This window comes from Poecilia reticulata, linkage group LG9 (genome assembly GCF_000633615.1).
Source record: "Poecilia reticulata strain Guanapo linkage group LG9, Guppy_female_1.0+MT, whole genome shotgun sequence".
Classification (NCBI taxonomy): Eukaryota; Metazoa; Chordata; class Actinopteri; order Cyprinodontiformes; family Poeciliidae; genus Poecilia; species Poecilia reticulata.
In genome coordinates, this window is record NC_024339.1 from 26,680,668 (window position 1) to 26,696,871 (window position 16,204).

At 39.6% G+C, this 16,204-nt stretch overlaps 1 protein-coding gene across 16 annotated transcripts in view; it reads right to left on the minus strand.

Moving 5' to 3' along the window:
• trpm3 (transient receptor potential cation channel, subfamily M, member 3) overlaps positions 1–16,204 on the minus strand; it is a 162,483-nt gene that overhangs the window by 117,078 nt on the left and 29,201 nt on the right. For 2 of the 16 annotated variants that reach the window (XM_008418965.2, XM_008418963.2), the window contains exon 1: positions 4,098–5,397. The exons of 10 other annotated variants lie outside the window; for them this stretch is intronic. In XM_008418965.2, coding sequence (XP_008417187.1) covers positions 4,098–4,187 — 90 coding nt within the window. In that variant the 5' untranslated portion in view covers positions 4,188–5,397. Of the gene's footprint in view, positions 1–4,097; positions 5,398–16,204 lie in introns of those variants that run through there. 4 more of the 16 variants (XM_008418967.2, XM_008418964.2, XM_008418970.2 and 1 more) reach the window with 3 other exon arrangements.

Sequence of the window (16,204 nt, forward strand, 5' to 3'; positions counted from 1 at the left end):
ACACACGAGGGGTGGCGTCTAACCGGTAACACCGGTAGCGTCGGGGAGAGACACAGGAGGTAGGTGATCCACAGCGGGGAGACAGACTCACACAACCCGGGGAAACTGGTCTCTGGGAACGACGGGGAGACAACTGGATATCTGACGAGGAAGACAACAAAGAGTTAGCGAACAGCGAGGAATCACAGAGGGCCTATCTCTGGAGCGTTCAGTACCGAGGTGAGCAAACACTCAGGCGGTGAGAAGGAGTGACGCTGCTGCTTATATCCAGGGCTCATTCCCTGTAAACAAGCTGCCGGTGTGCGCACAGGTAGAACCCCGCCGCTTTCCAGGGGTGGCACATGGGTGACATCTCGTGGATGTCCGAGGGATAGCGGCTCAGAGACCAGTGGTAAAAAAAAAAAAAAAAAAAAAAACAACAACAACTAAAGGAAATAAACCAGGACACAAAAGGGGAAAAAACACAGACCCTGACAGTATCAGAAAGATACTTTTCCTCTTTTAAGAATTGTTCACCTTTTTCCAAGCTTCTCAAAGTAGCTTGATGGGATTTTCCCCCTTTCCTTGTGAAAGTACTGATGTAACGGAGTCGGGTTTGTAGGCCGCCTTTCTCCCACACACCTTTTCAGCTCTGCCCACAAATTTTCCATAAGGCTGAGATCACGACTTTGTTACGGCCACTCTAAAACACTGACTTTGTCGTACCTCAAGAAATTTGCGACTAATTAGGCAGTCTGCATTAAGCTATTCTGCATTGCTAGGACTCGTGTACAACATGATATTGCCACACTGCAACCTCACACTTGGGATTGTGTTTTTAATCTTGGGAGATTTCTCACCGAAATGTAATAATGGTCATTAAGGCCAAACAATGGGTTTGGCTTGTATAGTTGTATAATATTTATTTTTTCTATATCTTTGCTTATTAACAGATAGCTGGGATATTAAATGTATTTTATTTGTAATACAATGGAACACTTAAAGCTATGCATTACAGTGGTTACTGTATTTAGCCAATGTTTTAACATTGCCCTCCCCCTAATCCACAGAGGCAATTTGGACCCCGCTTACATTTGAGGTTACAATATTTGTACAACAGTGAGTAGACCACAGGGGCCAATCATACTGTACACAAAACCACCATGAGCTGTCATGTCAACTGGCTCTGCAGGACCACATCACAGACGCACACACTCATTGTCAGGCATGTGCACTGATGCAAGCATAGACAATGTGCAAGACATTTTTTCCTGTGTGGAGATGACAGGAAAAAAAAAAAAAAGAAACACAGAGCCACACACTAGTCTAAGTCTGCATTTGGCAGCAGGTGGGAGGTAAGAGGTCAGAGGAGTATGGGGGAAAAAATATGTGCCAGGCAGAAATTTCCAACAATAACGGCACGGTCTTAGGTTAATTTCTGTCTGACAGTCTAATACATCTCTGGGAAAATCCCAACATCGTACAGAGTGAAGACCAACATTCCTTCTTATTCAACAGACAAACTCAGGCAAACCTTAACTATATCAGCAATATTCTATAATTATAAATGCATGCATGTTGTCAAATATTTTAGAACTAGTTCATGGAACAGCTTAGGAAGAAATCTCCTAATAACCCGTCTTATAAGCAATATCATAGAGCTAAAAAAAATCTCAAAATGTACAAACAACATTCCACTGCAATATCTATAGAACTCCAAGACCAGCAAAATCATTGCACTTAGTAGCAACTAGGTTATCACCAAAACCAAACAGCAATGAGAAAGACAAGATGCATGAAAGCAGTAAAAAGATAACAAAAATGAATTTTGCTAGAAAATTAATATCAACCCATTTTCTTTTCTTTCTTAACCCACTGTGCCCCGGCGTTAACGTCCTCATCTGTTGCCTCAATGTTTTGTACATAATGTTCTGTTTTTTCTTATCTACTTTTTGAAGTGCACCAGTCCCTCCTGGAACAAAATGCTCCACAACATTGATACTACCATCCCTGTACTTCCCAGGCAGATCAGTTTCTCTAGCTTTCTCCCTTTAGCCACAAACTTCCACAAACTTCACGCTTAGTTTCAGCAGATCACAGGAGATGTTCCCAAACAAATTAATGTATTTGACTTGTGCAAATTTGCAAACTGACTTTTTATGTTGCTCTTGAAGTGACTGCTTCTTCATTTTAGCCACTCAAGAGCATTGGTCCTCTCTTACCAGCTTCTGCCAGAATCCTCACAAAGAGTTTTGCTTTCACCGTCATGTCTGAGACATAGAATAAGCTTCCTTCTCTAATAATGTGATGGCTGGGAATTCCCTCTGTGTTTATACTCGAGTGTATACTGATTAACCAGGTGAACATGGCAGCTTCAGGGATCTGAAAATTGCACTCAAGAGTCAGACAGACTTATGGAGGTCTACAATTCTCCCCTCAATATCTTGATCAATATTTTTTTTTGTTTGTTTTTCAGTGATGTCACACAGGGAAGCACTGTGTTTAATGAGTTACATTAAAATACATCCACAGGTTTGCAGAAGTCAAATGGAAACAAATTGTTGATATTTAAGCCATCAAATGCCTCCAAAACTATGACATAATCATCTGGGCTTTCCTGAAGGCACAGCATCGTTAGTGTATTTAAAGCTCTCAAGGAAGTAATAATGGAAAATGCTTTGGTAATCGTAAATGAGGTAAAACAGAGAATGTTTAGTTTGAATTAATGTCAAAGACAGAGAAAAAAACAATTATATGATGAGAAAAGAAATAAAATAAATTGATAAATTTTTCCTCTAGTATCACTTTTTTCTATGGCTATAGTAGACATCACTCTTCTCAGTGTAAATTGACCAAAATTAGATGACGATGAAGTCAAATGTGTTAAGAACATGAACCTCATGTTAAGCTCTGCAGCATGTGTTGCCATCCACACTCCCCCCTCCACACAGACTGTGCAGATTCAATCAAGGTTTTACAGCGACATTCATTTAACCACGGCATACAAATGCAAATGCACGACACATGAGTCGAGGCACTCTGGTTGTGTGGTTCAACATCACAGCAAAACTGCTCTGTGAGGTACTTTGATGGAGCCAGATCAAAGGAGAGTGAAGAAGAGGTATTCAGAACCCCCAACAATAGCCCCCTGAACAGAGCGCCTGTAACTGGCTTATAAAATCACAAGAGCGCACAAAGATGAGGTTTTAGGATACAAACGTCTGTAAGTGAGCTGTATAAAAGGACTGTGGATTCATAGAAGTGACAAAACATATTCAAATATCACAAGATGCTCTAGTTCCCATGATGCATGTCTACTCAGGTGATGTAAAAACAGTCGTCCGACTAAACCTTTGCAACTCAAAATAAGCAGACAAAGCTGTCATTATCCTATTAGCATTATTATGTGATGAGTAATTCATCATATCAGATCTCTGCTGGAATTGGGTGCAAAACGTCCACGTCTTTCCGTTCTCCTCTGGAGCATTTTCTTCCAAAACATTCCTGCAAATTCCTCTTTTTAAGCTACCATGTCTTCAATTACTCTAATCACAAACCAGCAGTTCACAGTCTCTGCACTTTTGTTAGTTTTGTAAATAAAACTTTTAAAATTGACCCTGTGATGTCCTTGCCCCCCCCACTCCCTTTGTGTCATTTTTTTCTTCCTTAACACACTTTCCTCACCCTTCTCTCTCATATTTGTCCCATTCTCTCTGAACCTCTCTAACATTGTGCTCCCGCTTTTCCCTGTCTCCATTTTTATCCGCCACTCTTTGCACATCCCCACTCCTCCAGCCCTTTAAGCTCCCCTCTGAGAGCGTTACGCTGGCAGCTTTGCCCCACTTTTTCTTATTTTCAACTGAAAAATACCCACTGTCCATCCTTTAATGAAAGCCATGCATTCACCGATTAAAAGCACAATAAATAATTTTCTTCTGTAAGAAAATTCTTCAGTGTTCACACTAAAGAATGTTAACAGCTGTCTTCCTTAGGAGAGGAGCAGAAAAGCAGGAGAGCTGCCTGACATATTTTTTCACATCTCCCTGGGCATCTATTTTTTAGCTCATTTCCACTCTCTCCGGCTCTCTTGTGATTTTTATGTCTTTTTTTTTTTTTACCTTTAGCAGGCGCACAGATGGCAGGAAGGCTGCATGGCACAGTTTCCTGATGGTCCAGTTAAGTGGTCTTGGTGCGTCCAGCTGGTTCATGGTGTCCACTCTTCACGCTGTAGCCACTGGTGCCCGGCAGCTTTCCCCGGCACCAGGATTAGTTCTGCCCCACGAGGGGGGCAAAAATGGGAGAGGGTCTCCAACTCCAACTGCCGAATAACGTGCAAGTCCCAGGGCATGACCCTCGACAGGCAACCATCAGCCGCCACTTCCACCACCTTGAAGCCTCGACTCCTCCAAGCCAGTAAACCTCTCACCCTTCTCCTCCTCCTCTTCCTGTCCTCCCCTGTTCTCCAGCTCCCACAGATCCAAGGAATCCAAGGCAAGTCAAACCTGGTGCACCAAGAGCAGCTAAATCCTCCTCTGCAAGAAGCTGGAATGTGCTCAACCCTGGCGCGAAAAGATCCCCAGAGCGTACAGCCTTTCTCCAAACGGCAAAGCAGAGCGCAGCAATGCCCAGCAGAGATGCAAGCCTGTGGTGTGACAGAGATGCAGGTAGAGAAGGAGGAAGTGAGGAAGAGAAGGAGATGTGGAGAGAGGAGATGTGAGCAGTGCGGTAAAGCACGGAGGGGAGAGGAAGAAGGATCGTAGCGCAGAGCGCATAAGCAGAGAGGAGACTTAAATTTGAGACTGCATGCACACTCCTGTCTCCAAGATGAAAACAGAGAGAATGGAAGAGAGAGAGAAGGAAGAAAAAAAGAGATGGAATAATGATATCAAGCAATACTGATGAACCAGCTGAAAATATGGAGAGAGGAGAGAACGACTGTTTCTGCACATGGAAAAAGGAGGAGTGATGGAGAGATACAGTGGTAGGAGGGCAGATGGAGAGAATGGGAAGAGAAGGAAGAGATGTGATGAGGCACCATGTGGAAATGGGTTGCAGCAGAGCCGAAGCTCTGTCTTAAAGAGTGCCTTCAGATGGAGGCTGAAGATGGAAGCAAATGAAACAAGTTGGTGCGGCAGCAACAGAGAGGAGTGCGACCTACTTAGAAATCCACACGTGAGACATCATAATTATGCAGAAAATTCTCCAAAGTGGTTTAGAAACCTCTGACGGGACTGATGCTGCGACTGTCACTGTGGATAAAATCTTCTTCGTTGCCCTCAAGCATCTCTCTTTCGCCTTCGCTCATTTGCTGAAATTTATTGCACCAACTGACTTGTGCTTTTGTTTCTGTGCACCAGTTGACACTTGTTTTTCAGTCTCTTTTGACAAAAGTGGGGTGAAAAATAGCAGACTTTTTTTTTCAGATGAAATAACCAAAAGAAAAAACAATTTCTCCAGCAAAATTTGTCTTTAAGAAATAGCTTAAGCTGATCTCATCTACTGTAAAAGACAAATAAAAAAAAAAATTAAAAAAATGATGGTAATGGTAACTATTCCAGGCATCTCCTGCCATTGTATGGCCTTTTACTTTCCCTAATTGTCTGTGTCTATAAGGACATGACATGCAGCAATCAGTTGCAGCTGTTTTTCATTTCATCTGCTGGAAATCAGGAAATCAAATCATGATGCATTAAACTAAGAGGTCCAACCATTTTCACTCAGTAAACACGTCTACCAAGTTTGGAAGTACCAGATGAAGCTGAAGGAAATATGATTTGGTGCATAATTGGGGTTAGTTTTTAAAACTCCTACATTTTTTGGTTGTATTCAAAACTACTACTTCTATCAAACAGCCAGATGCATATTTATTTCTATTTTATGTGTAAAAAAGAAAAACTTGTAGAAAAACAAAAATCATTTGTTTATCTTACAAAGACACACTAAAATAGTACAGTCGCATTTGTGGGAATCCTTGGTTAAATGAAAAGAAAAAAGCCACCGTTATGTTTGAAACCAAGTGATCAGTATCTTCAACCTTTTCATCCGCCATTCAACTTATTTAAAGGGAATATACAGGAAGTATTGCAAGGAAGATTGGTTCTGTTCAATGCAACACACTGATAAGAGACCAAAGAGACTTCAGGGAGAGATGTCTAGGCATATCCACGTTGAAGGTAAAGGCTACAAGGTAAAGATGCTCCTAGAAATCTTGTGTTTAAACGGAATAAGATGAAAAAAACAGAAACGCGAGTAGCTCTTTGAAAGGAGACTGTGTTTTCTACGACATGTCAAGACGATTCAAGGTGAGAAACAGAGACTGAGATTTTCCTGCAGATCACAGAAAGGCTGAATAGAGCACGGCTTCTCACTTTGAGCTTTATGCCTATGGCAACTCCATAGACATGTCATCTTTTTAAAAAAAAAATTTTTTAAACCTGTAAAGCACATTTTTACAGCAACTAATCTTTCACAAATGTGGCTTCATGACATCTCTGATAATATAAAAAAACTAATGGCTTGAAAAAAAACATTGTGAATGCTTTTCTTGAACCCTTTTCAAACTCCAGTTTGTAATTTTATAAATATATGTTTTTACATATTTGTTAAAACTGTCACCATGTCATGATAGTATAACATAAGACATTGTATCTGTAACATAAAAATGAGCTCCTCTGCCTCCTCCTTGTGGTTCTACTGCCATCTGCAGAAATGCAGTGTACGAAAACTGTTTATTCGCCATCATCGGTGGCCAATCTAACTAGCCTGCACATTTACTGCAGGCTCTGGGACGGAGAACCAGCTGTAGCCAAGCAGCTAGCAAGGGGAAGGGAGAGAGCAGCGTGTACACGAGAGTGATTGATAGCGCCAAGACCCTCCTGCTGGCTCTGATTAGACGTCAGCGATGTATTTCTGTAGATGGCTGTAGGACCATGGAGAGAAGACAGAGGACCTGGACTTTTTTTTACTACATAGTGACGGTTTCAACAAATATGTATGTAGCAAACGTATTGTTTATCAACGTCACATACTGCAACTTCCAAGGTATTATGAAAGATATTAGAAAGGCCCAGGTCTATATCAGCAGATCTAAGCTTTACAAAAATAAGATAACAGAAATCAGCCACAATATCCTACTCATTGCATCTCTATTACAAGACCACTTTCCTGTGATGAAAGTTGCTAATTGTAAATAAAAGAATAAGGTTTGTTAACAACCTTCAAGGTGAACAACGTGAGAGAAAATGCAAACTCAAGTTGATCAGATAGACAAGCGGTAGAAAACAAGCTAAATAAACTATTCAAGATGGTCTCCAAGGTCAAGATGCATCATTTTCTGATTACAAGATCCGTTTCATTTTGAACCTCAAGAGGCTCTACTTAACAACATCTTTTAGGGTTTCACAGTTGACAGAAAACACAAAAAAGTAGGACTGTAATTTGCTAAGAGGAGAGTGGGCAATCAGCCATGTTATTAAAATTGGACAAGTGAGACAAAACTGGAGATTTCACTTTGAGACCTTTGACATAAGCTTTATGTTTACGGAAGGAAAAATGAAGTTTTCAATTAAAAGACCATGACACCTACTGTGGGCTGAGTGGGATTGGGTTTGTCTTGGGGCTGCTTTGCTGCATCTGGTACAGAAAACCTCGAAATTGCAGAGAACAGTGAAGTTTCAAAGCCACCAGGGCATCCTGGAGAGAAACACACTACTCACTGTCACAGAGCTCAGCCTGTGCTGCAGGTCACGGGTAGAAGAGGAAAATAAACTGAAACCACTCAAGAATGAACTGAGAATAAAACCTGGCAATTCACATGCTCTCTGCGAGTCCAGATCCCAATCATATTGGACATCTGTGAAAAGATCTGAAAATTACAGTAGAGATGCCGCCTTTAAAATGACAGGCAGTTTGCTCAGAAATAGTGTTCTGTACTGCTAACAAGTACAGAAATTACTTGCTAGCAGTTATTGTTCCCAAAAGGGGCAGCCACAGAAAAATTTTATTATTTTATTTTCATTTAATTATGTGAAGATTTAACTAACTCAGTGATCAAAACCAAAGACTGATTTGTCTTAAACAACAACATTTGAATTAATTCAACTGATTTTGTTTGTTTTTTTTTTTGTTTTTTTTTTTTAAGAAGGCTGTTATAGAAAGTGTCTGTATTTGTACCAAGTGATTTGTGATACAACATTCAGCTTCATGACACTGATAATAAAATGTGTTTACTCCTTAATTATTTGGCAGAAAATTCACAGTTTTCACTTTGACATTTTTGAGCATTTAACCATGCTATCATTCTGTCAGACATGGCCTCCTTTGCTAAGTGAATCAAATCTGAGGATGTTAATATTTGACTGCAATGCAATTTTTGACTGCAAACAAAGAAAATAGACAAGCTATTTTATCTCAGCTGCATTTCTTGTTTGAGTTATCCAGACTCGTTTCAAGAGAAGTGTGATCTTCGTGACATATTTGACATGTTTTGAGCATCTGAGAAAGCATTAACTACTGTCTTGTTAAACCAGTGAATTATAAAAGCTCTGAAATTTCACAGTGGGTTGATGACAATAGCATCTTAAACTGCTGTAACACACACCAAAACTCAATCAAGACATGAAATCTGTAAGGACAAATGTTAGCACTGTTACTGGAAATTGTCTGCAAAATTAAACTTATTCATTACTTCTCTCTTGAGCAGTATCACAGTATAACTGGATTCAAAATACGTAGGATTTTTTCTTCTAAAGTATGCATATGCGATACTATATGTACTTCAGGGTATTGAGAATTTTAATGAAGGCCTTTTCTTTTCACGATTTTTAAGGTGAACAACATCCCAATCTATTAGCGTATGCTCCAATTCCTCCTTTGAGTCACCATCCTGTGTTTAATCGTTGTTTTGAACCAACAGTTAATCACTGACATTAACAGCATCCACATCACCGACCAGGCAGTCATCCCAAGTCTCTCTCAGCTGTCCGTCAGAGCAGACATGGAGTGAATTTGTGGACATGAAGAAGAAGAAAAAACAGTAATGCCAGTCCAATTTCCCTGCCCCTAACACTCCAACTCACACCCGCCCATTTTACTATATTAAGTGGTTGCGCAAACGCATCTCAGTGAATCACCCTGCACTGCCCACATTTTGACCCTAGATGGCAGCCTTCAAATGCACATTATTCTCATCCATTTCCCAGCAACAGAATTCAACAGAAAAAAAAAAAGCATGAACAAAACTGAAACACTAATGAACTAGAAACTGTTCTTGATCAAAATGAACCGGAGGATTCTGCCTTTTTTTTTTTTTTTCAAAGATATGAAAATATTTAACACAGTAAGTCGGGTCAGCGTCATCTCTCTGATAAAAAGCTCAGTATAAGTCATCAACAAAAGAGGGCATCTGTTTAACACATGCACACAACACAGATGGTTTCTCATTTCTTCTCTCCTCTTGCTTTTCATGGCTGCACCAATTATCACAATGTTAAAAGCTACTCGTGTCTTGGCACAGAACAAGAATTGACAAGATGAGGTTTGATTTTCACACATTCATGTCTCCCACTGGGTACTGCAAAGTGGAAGATGAAGAAATTGATTTACAGTCATTTTACTGTAGAGCTGTCGGACAGAGCATGTGTAACGTATAAAATTCTAAACTTTACAATAAACTAAAAACGGTTTGTTATCACAACCAAAGGGGATTGAGCAGGTCTAAAAAAAATGCTCATGATGAAACCAGCTGAGACAGAAATGGACCGTTTTTCCAAAAACAAGCTGCAGATGTGTAGAAGTATTTAACCACACATGATTCATCTGTTCTACATGTCCTACTGAACTTGACCCGGTGATTTGGAAAAGATTTCAAATCTCAGTCCACTGAAAGCACAACAGGAAAATTTGGGCTCACAAGAAAATTCCAATGTGAACTAGAACTGGTCTGCCAGGCAGCAGAGGCAAAGCTAATACTATAAAACCTACAATGGTGCAAGCAGCTTCACAAACCGCCCTCACTGGTGATATTATTTGTGACTCTGTGTAATATTAGTCACATCAGTAGGATAAGAATGCTCAAATTAAGGCTTGGATCAGTGTGCATCAGAGTAAATCAGAGTGACAAAGAATTTCTTTCTGCACTTTTTCTTGATTGACTTGCATGTATGGTTTGATCCATGGAGATTATTATTATTGATATTAGCCTCTCAAAAAAGGCTACAGTTGAAATGTAAGTCAGAAGGTTTTAAATAAAGAAAGATTGATTTTATAAAAATAAAAAAAAACATAGGGGGCATGGTGTCATTGGTGACACTTCTTGATATGTATTCCTTATTTCTGATGGGAGTTTTTTTTTTTTTTTTAACAAAACTGAAGTCTTTCATTGATGTGACCCAGAGTTCTATATCCATGACAAATTCAATAAATCAACATTTCCGTGTTGGCAGGGCAAAGCGTGACAAGGTAAGAGACCTGGCTGTATCTGGAGCATCTCCACTAGCCGACCCTGGGCCGACTCGGTAGGAATAGCGTGGGAGAAGTTCTCTGACATGAAAAGGTTTTGCCTTACGTCAGGTTCAGCGTCTATCTGAGACAGTTTGGGGCCTTTTCACTGTGTGTAAAGATTGTAAACTAAACAAAAGACAAAAGAACAGAGAAAGATGAAAAGAAAAGCAGAGACATGAGGATGGATACCTTTTTCTTGTTACAATGAATGGAAGAAAAGAAGCAGAGGTTGGTTATGTCAGACTGCTGAGGACACAAATTAATAAGACGAGTTGAATCAGCTCATGAAAGCCACAGTGTTATGAGAGGAATGCAGTAATCTAAAGAATTAAAATACTTGGAAAAAACAAAGAAACCTTAGAAAAAGACCATTAAGCCGCCAAACTGTGATTTAATAAAATCATCAGCCTTTCACTGGAAGAATATATCTCAACGGAAAAAAGTAGTCTGAACATTGAAAGAGTAGATTTAAAAAAAAGTTATAAAGTTTGTTTTCACATAGTCAACATGAGCTTTTTTATATAAAAATAGACTTGATGTGTTTTTTGCACACTTTCAGTGTATAATTCTAAAGACATAACACATTATGTTTTACCTAATATTTGAACAAAAGTATTGTTCTTTTCTTCAAAAAAGTAGTTCTTGAGTGTCTCTTTCTTCTTAAAAAATATTAAGTCCAATAACAAAAGAACTAGTTTACATTTTTGTACACAACAAATCTTGTTGCAACTACTAGCTTAAACAGCAACCTGTATTTACCATGTTTGCCTGCGTTGCACTTTACAATGGCGCATGGAAAGCTTTTAAAGATGCTTTTGCCCGTAAATGCAAAGAACACAAACTATCATCTGCTTCTAGCAACAAATAGCTTTCTATTGACACATGAGGAGGGATGGAAGAAAAGGACTCGGATAGAAAGACAGAAGGAAAATGGTACAAGTACAATCTGATTATGTTAAGGTTCAATGTTTTGTTTGTCTGAAAAGTAACTGATAAGAGAAGACCTTTCTTCTGTTGTCGCTCTGTAGACTGGCATTATTTGCTTAATAGTGACACCTATTGTTTGGAATATAAACTGTGGAAAAAAAACAAGGCAAATACAGCCTGGGTAAAAGCACATTTTGTTGGTTTTTTTGGTGCTTTAAATATTCCCCAGTTAAACTAAATATTAAGAACAGATTTGTTATGATAATTGAAACTAGTGATGGTTTTATCAGCATTACATAAAAGCTGGTCTCTAAAACTACAGAAGAATGAGGTAATCAAAACTGATGTGCCGCAGGAAGAGCATAGATAATGGAGAGAACGATACTCCCAGATAGATTTCCTTTGTGCCACATCGTCACCATACTCTAATCCTTCACAATCTGTTTTTATTTTTTCTAGCCCCACGACCTTATTAGATATTTAATTGTGAGCATTTGACCAGCACTGTTCCACTAATTTCAACATCTTTATTATGTTTAACGAATAAACAAAGTTGTACTTAAGCACCAACAATGCAATTCCTGAGAAACTATTACCTGAAAGCCTGGCATACGAATGTTCAACTGAGAGACGATGAGTCTCTCAGCTTTGTGGTAGCTCTTCTGTGGATTTGTTTTCCCCTGTTTCTTAAAGGCATCAGTTTCAGAGACTGCCTGTCGCCTGTCAGTTTTTTTAAGCCACTTACTTTTCAAAAACACTTCCTTTTCTCCTCCTCATGTGCAGTTTTGCCTGAATAAATCTGAAATACACTGCACTTCGTGACAAGATATGTCAAGTTTTTACCTAATGGTTTATAGAGAATCACCTTGGTGCAGAAATATTTTACGTCAGTCAAACTGGAAAGCATATGGCAATTTACTAGAAGTGGGAAAACAGATGGGAATAATGTGTCTAAGTGAGAGGCTGCTGCTTCTGCAGGGCATCTAAAGGTCCAATTTAGGTCTGATGGTTTCCTAAGCTATCCTTTGCAGGCGTGTATGATTCCCTTAATTAGGTAACTTTACATGGTTGAATGGCTTGCAGGCCAAAACTAGGTGCTTTAATAGAAAATACCTTTGTAACAATGGCAATGTAAAAGCACTGAACTGAAAAACAATGACAGATCTTTGGATATCATACAGTCTTTTTTAAAAGGAAAATATAAGTAAAATAAGAGATGACTTTTTACTTTCACCCTATACTGCAGAGCTCATCAAAACGGATAACCTTTACACACAGTCTGATTAATGTGGCAACTAAAATCGCGGTAATTTGGGACCGTAAGAGCAGATTTATGTGGCTTATTGTGAAGGAAAAGAAATTGTAGATGTGTGTTCGTCAGTGGATGCCAGAATAATTTACTCACGACACATGACTAGTCATAATCTGCTGTAGTTGTTACTGGCAGAGTGGGAGCATATTTTCTATCCACCAACAGCATGTGGGTGTTCTGCAGCTCATTTACTCTCTTAGACATCTTTGCAGATAAACCGTGTGACACCACCCATCTGTACCATGACAGAAGTGTGAAGGAAGCCCATTTCCACCTGTCAATCGAGAAAGAATTTGTTGTGAAGCTGGTCGCTCATTGAACATGTGAATCCCTTGGCTTGCCTCGCGTTAAACATGCAGTGTCAAAATCAGAGTGTGGTAGAATTACATCTATTATTTCTTTTTATACACCATACTATTGGGGACACACCTAGGATGGTATTTTATAGATATTTAATGAGAGTTTTGTCTGAAGTTGCGATTATGAAACAGGCTGCTAGTTTAGGTTGTGAAAAAGAACAAAATTATTTAAAACTGGAAACAAGTGTTTTGTTTTTACCTATACACTGCCTTGAGAAGGTTTACATACCAAAAAGGCAATAAAAATGGTGAAATAAAAGGAAAACAATTTATACCGAGGTATACCAGAGTACCCCAGGGTACTGTACTTGCATTTCTATGGAGGTACAGTATTTTGGAGTATGTCTCTGTGGAAACGAGTGCTAAGTCCAAACTGCTTGGTGTTAGCAAGGACATTATGGGTTACTCTTGATGATGCAAGGGACCATCATTGGTCAGCTATCACCCACTTCAATCTAGTATACCACAGTACACCCTAGTCTAATCAAGCTAGACGAGAAGCAATCTAGAGTAGCACCTAGCCTAGATTGACTAGAGGCTGTCAGTCTAGACAGCCACTAGTCAATTTGGTGCCAACCCATCAAGGTCTCCCTGTTTCATTAGCTACTTGGAACCAGCACAGCTTTCTGCTGAAGGATTGCCCTATCTTTAGCTCCATCCATATCCCTGCAAAATCTGACCAGCCTTGTGGTCCCTGCAGAAGAAAAGATTAGCATCCTCTCCACCCATCTAACTCTGAATGTTGTCACCAAATTTACTAAATAAAATTTACAGGATCCAAATTAATCTCCATGTCAAGATTACACATCTTTTCCCACTTGCATGAAGTTTTGCTGGGAGAGAAACTCACATTTGTGCAGCAAAGGAAAAAATTGTGTCACTAAAAGCAGTCGTGGTACAGGGCTGTAATTTTCTATAATGTGCTACATCCATCAAGTGGACACATACAAAATGACACTGTCAGCTCTTTGGCAAAAAGGTGGTTGTTAACAAAGCCGTGTGTGCTGGATTCACGATCCCTCAAAAGCCTTTATCTTCTTTGGCTTCCTCCGCCTCTCCTCCCTGGAGGATGCTCAGTAAGTGACAGTTCAATACCTCCCTTCATATGCACTCAAACACATCTATGCACACACACACCCACGGACCCCCTGCTTCCTTTGCCCCGAAGAGGCAGGAAGACTTCTGCTGTGTAGGGTACACTCCTCCATCTGGAGAGAAGTAATTATTATCAGGCTGTGGGATGGAACTGCAGGTACACATGCTCAGGCTTGCACACAGCTCCTTTCAAAGTGTGTTTTTACTCCAGCAGTTCTTACAACTCCCTATCAGTCACTATTTTCCTGTATACTACAGTAACAGCCGTGTTAATATGGTTGCAAAGCCATTTCTTACCCATCTTAAATCAAGCTAGGCCCAATAAAACATTGTTTAACAATAAAGTTATAGTTGAAAGAGGCAGAAAGTTAATGCAAAGCTGATAAGAGTCTGAGTTTGCGCTTGAGGTACAGAATCTAATTGGCATGCATGTGTGAAGTGGGGAACAGTGTATGTTGCACATCGCTCTAAACAACAACACAGTTATCACCTATCTGATTCCTAGCACACTGTGTGTAAGCACACGCCCACACGCTGGTGAACTGCCTCCGATTGTTCTGCGAGAAATACCAACACAGAGCAGCAGCATCACAAAGACACTTGTTTTCTCTGATAAGGGGCAACACTTTCACAATCTGTTTGCAACAGATCTTTGCGATTCCAAACAGAGCTGAAAAATGAACTCGCATACCTGAAATCAGTTGTTCATTTTTCATCTTTGATACTCGGCCTCAAGCAGCTCTGTGCAATGTTCCCAGCATGCCGATGACTGATGACAAGCACCATGCATTATCAGATGAGTCAGAAGAAACAGAGTCAGAAGATGGTGCTAATTAAAAATAATGACCTACGGGCAACATTTACATCCCAAACACCTGAGCTGTTCATTTGTACTGACTACCATAATGCCTTGGTTGTAAGATTCAGTTACAACAGTATTTTGATGCAGTAGCATGACAAAGCATCTCGGCAATATCAGTGCTAACGTTGTGAAGAGGGCTTAAAGTAATCACAGGTTAATATCCCATGCTTAGATCATCTAATCAAGCACTGTTTAACACTTCATTTAAAAATGAAAATTGAACTGAACAAAAACCAACTTTCAGAGAAAATGATAGTTCACTTGAAGTGACCCAAACTTGCTGAAAAAGGAGAACATCAATCATAGAAGCAGCCAAGAGGTCCACGTAAACCGTGCAGGAGCTGGAGGGATCCACATCCGAGTCTCTTTAAGAAGCTCCTGCAGGAGTTTACCGTTGTTAAACCTGGTTTAACAACAGTAGGAACGTTGTTAAACCTGGTTTAACAATGTTCCTACCAGGGTCGCACAGAGTAGTTTGTGTGATGCAAAGTTCTTCCAGGTGTTTAGTAATAATGCTATTACTGAAGCTGAGGCACTGAGAGACCAAGCGTTAAAGCACCAGTGAATGGTTGCCACAGAAGAATAAAAAATTTCTCAAACATGCATGGAAGAAGCAAAGCAATACGCTAGATTAGCTTTTGGTGAGGAAATAAATAAAAATATTTCACGCAATACCTCACCGCCCCTTTAGAGCCAAAGGATGGAGGAAACTATGACAATGACTCTCATATGTTTACTGTAAAGTTGAAGAAGTTATTGTACTAACCATTTTATATCTCTACAGCTATTCGTGTATGGCTTGTCATTTAGACTGAAGAATCTGCCTCAACATTCCTGTGAATTTCAAATTTAGCTTCCAAAGACTGATTCATTTTATCCTATTTTTAAAGAATAAATGGAAAGCTCTACTACAAATTTTAAAAAGTGGTCCGGTTTTAAATATGGGACCTGGAGCTGCATAATGTGCTGCTCTTTTCTATACCTTTCTAGACCTGATAATGCAGTGGTGAGTAAAATTTGATCTCATTCAACATGAAATCGTGCAGAGTACTTAAAAGCACATCACACTACATTTAGAAGCCAACTATAAAGAATTATTGTAATATTTTAACTATTTCAAATGCCTTAAGGTTAAAAGAGAGATCACAAGAGTAGTCAGTTACAGTAAAG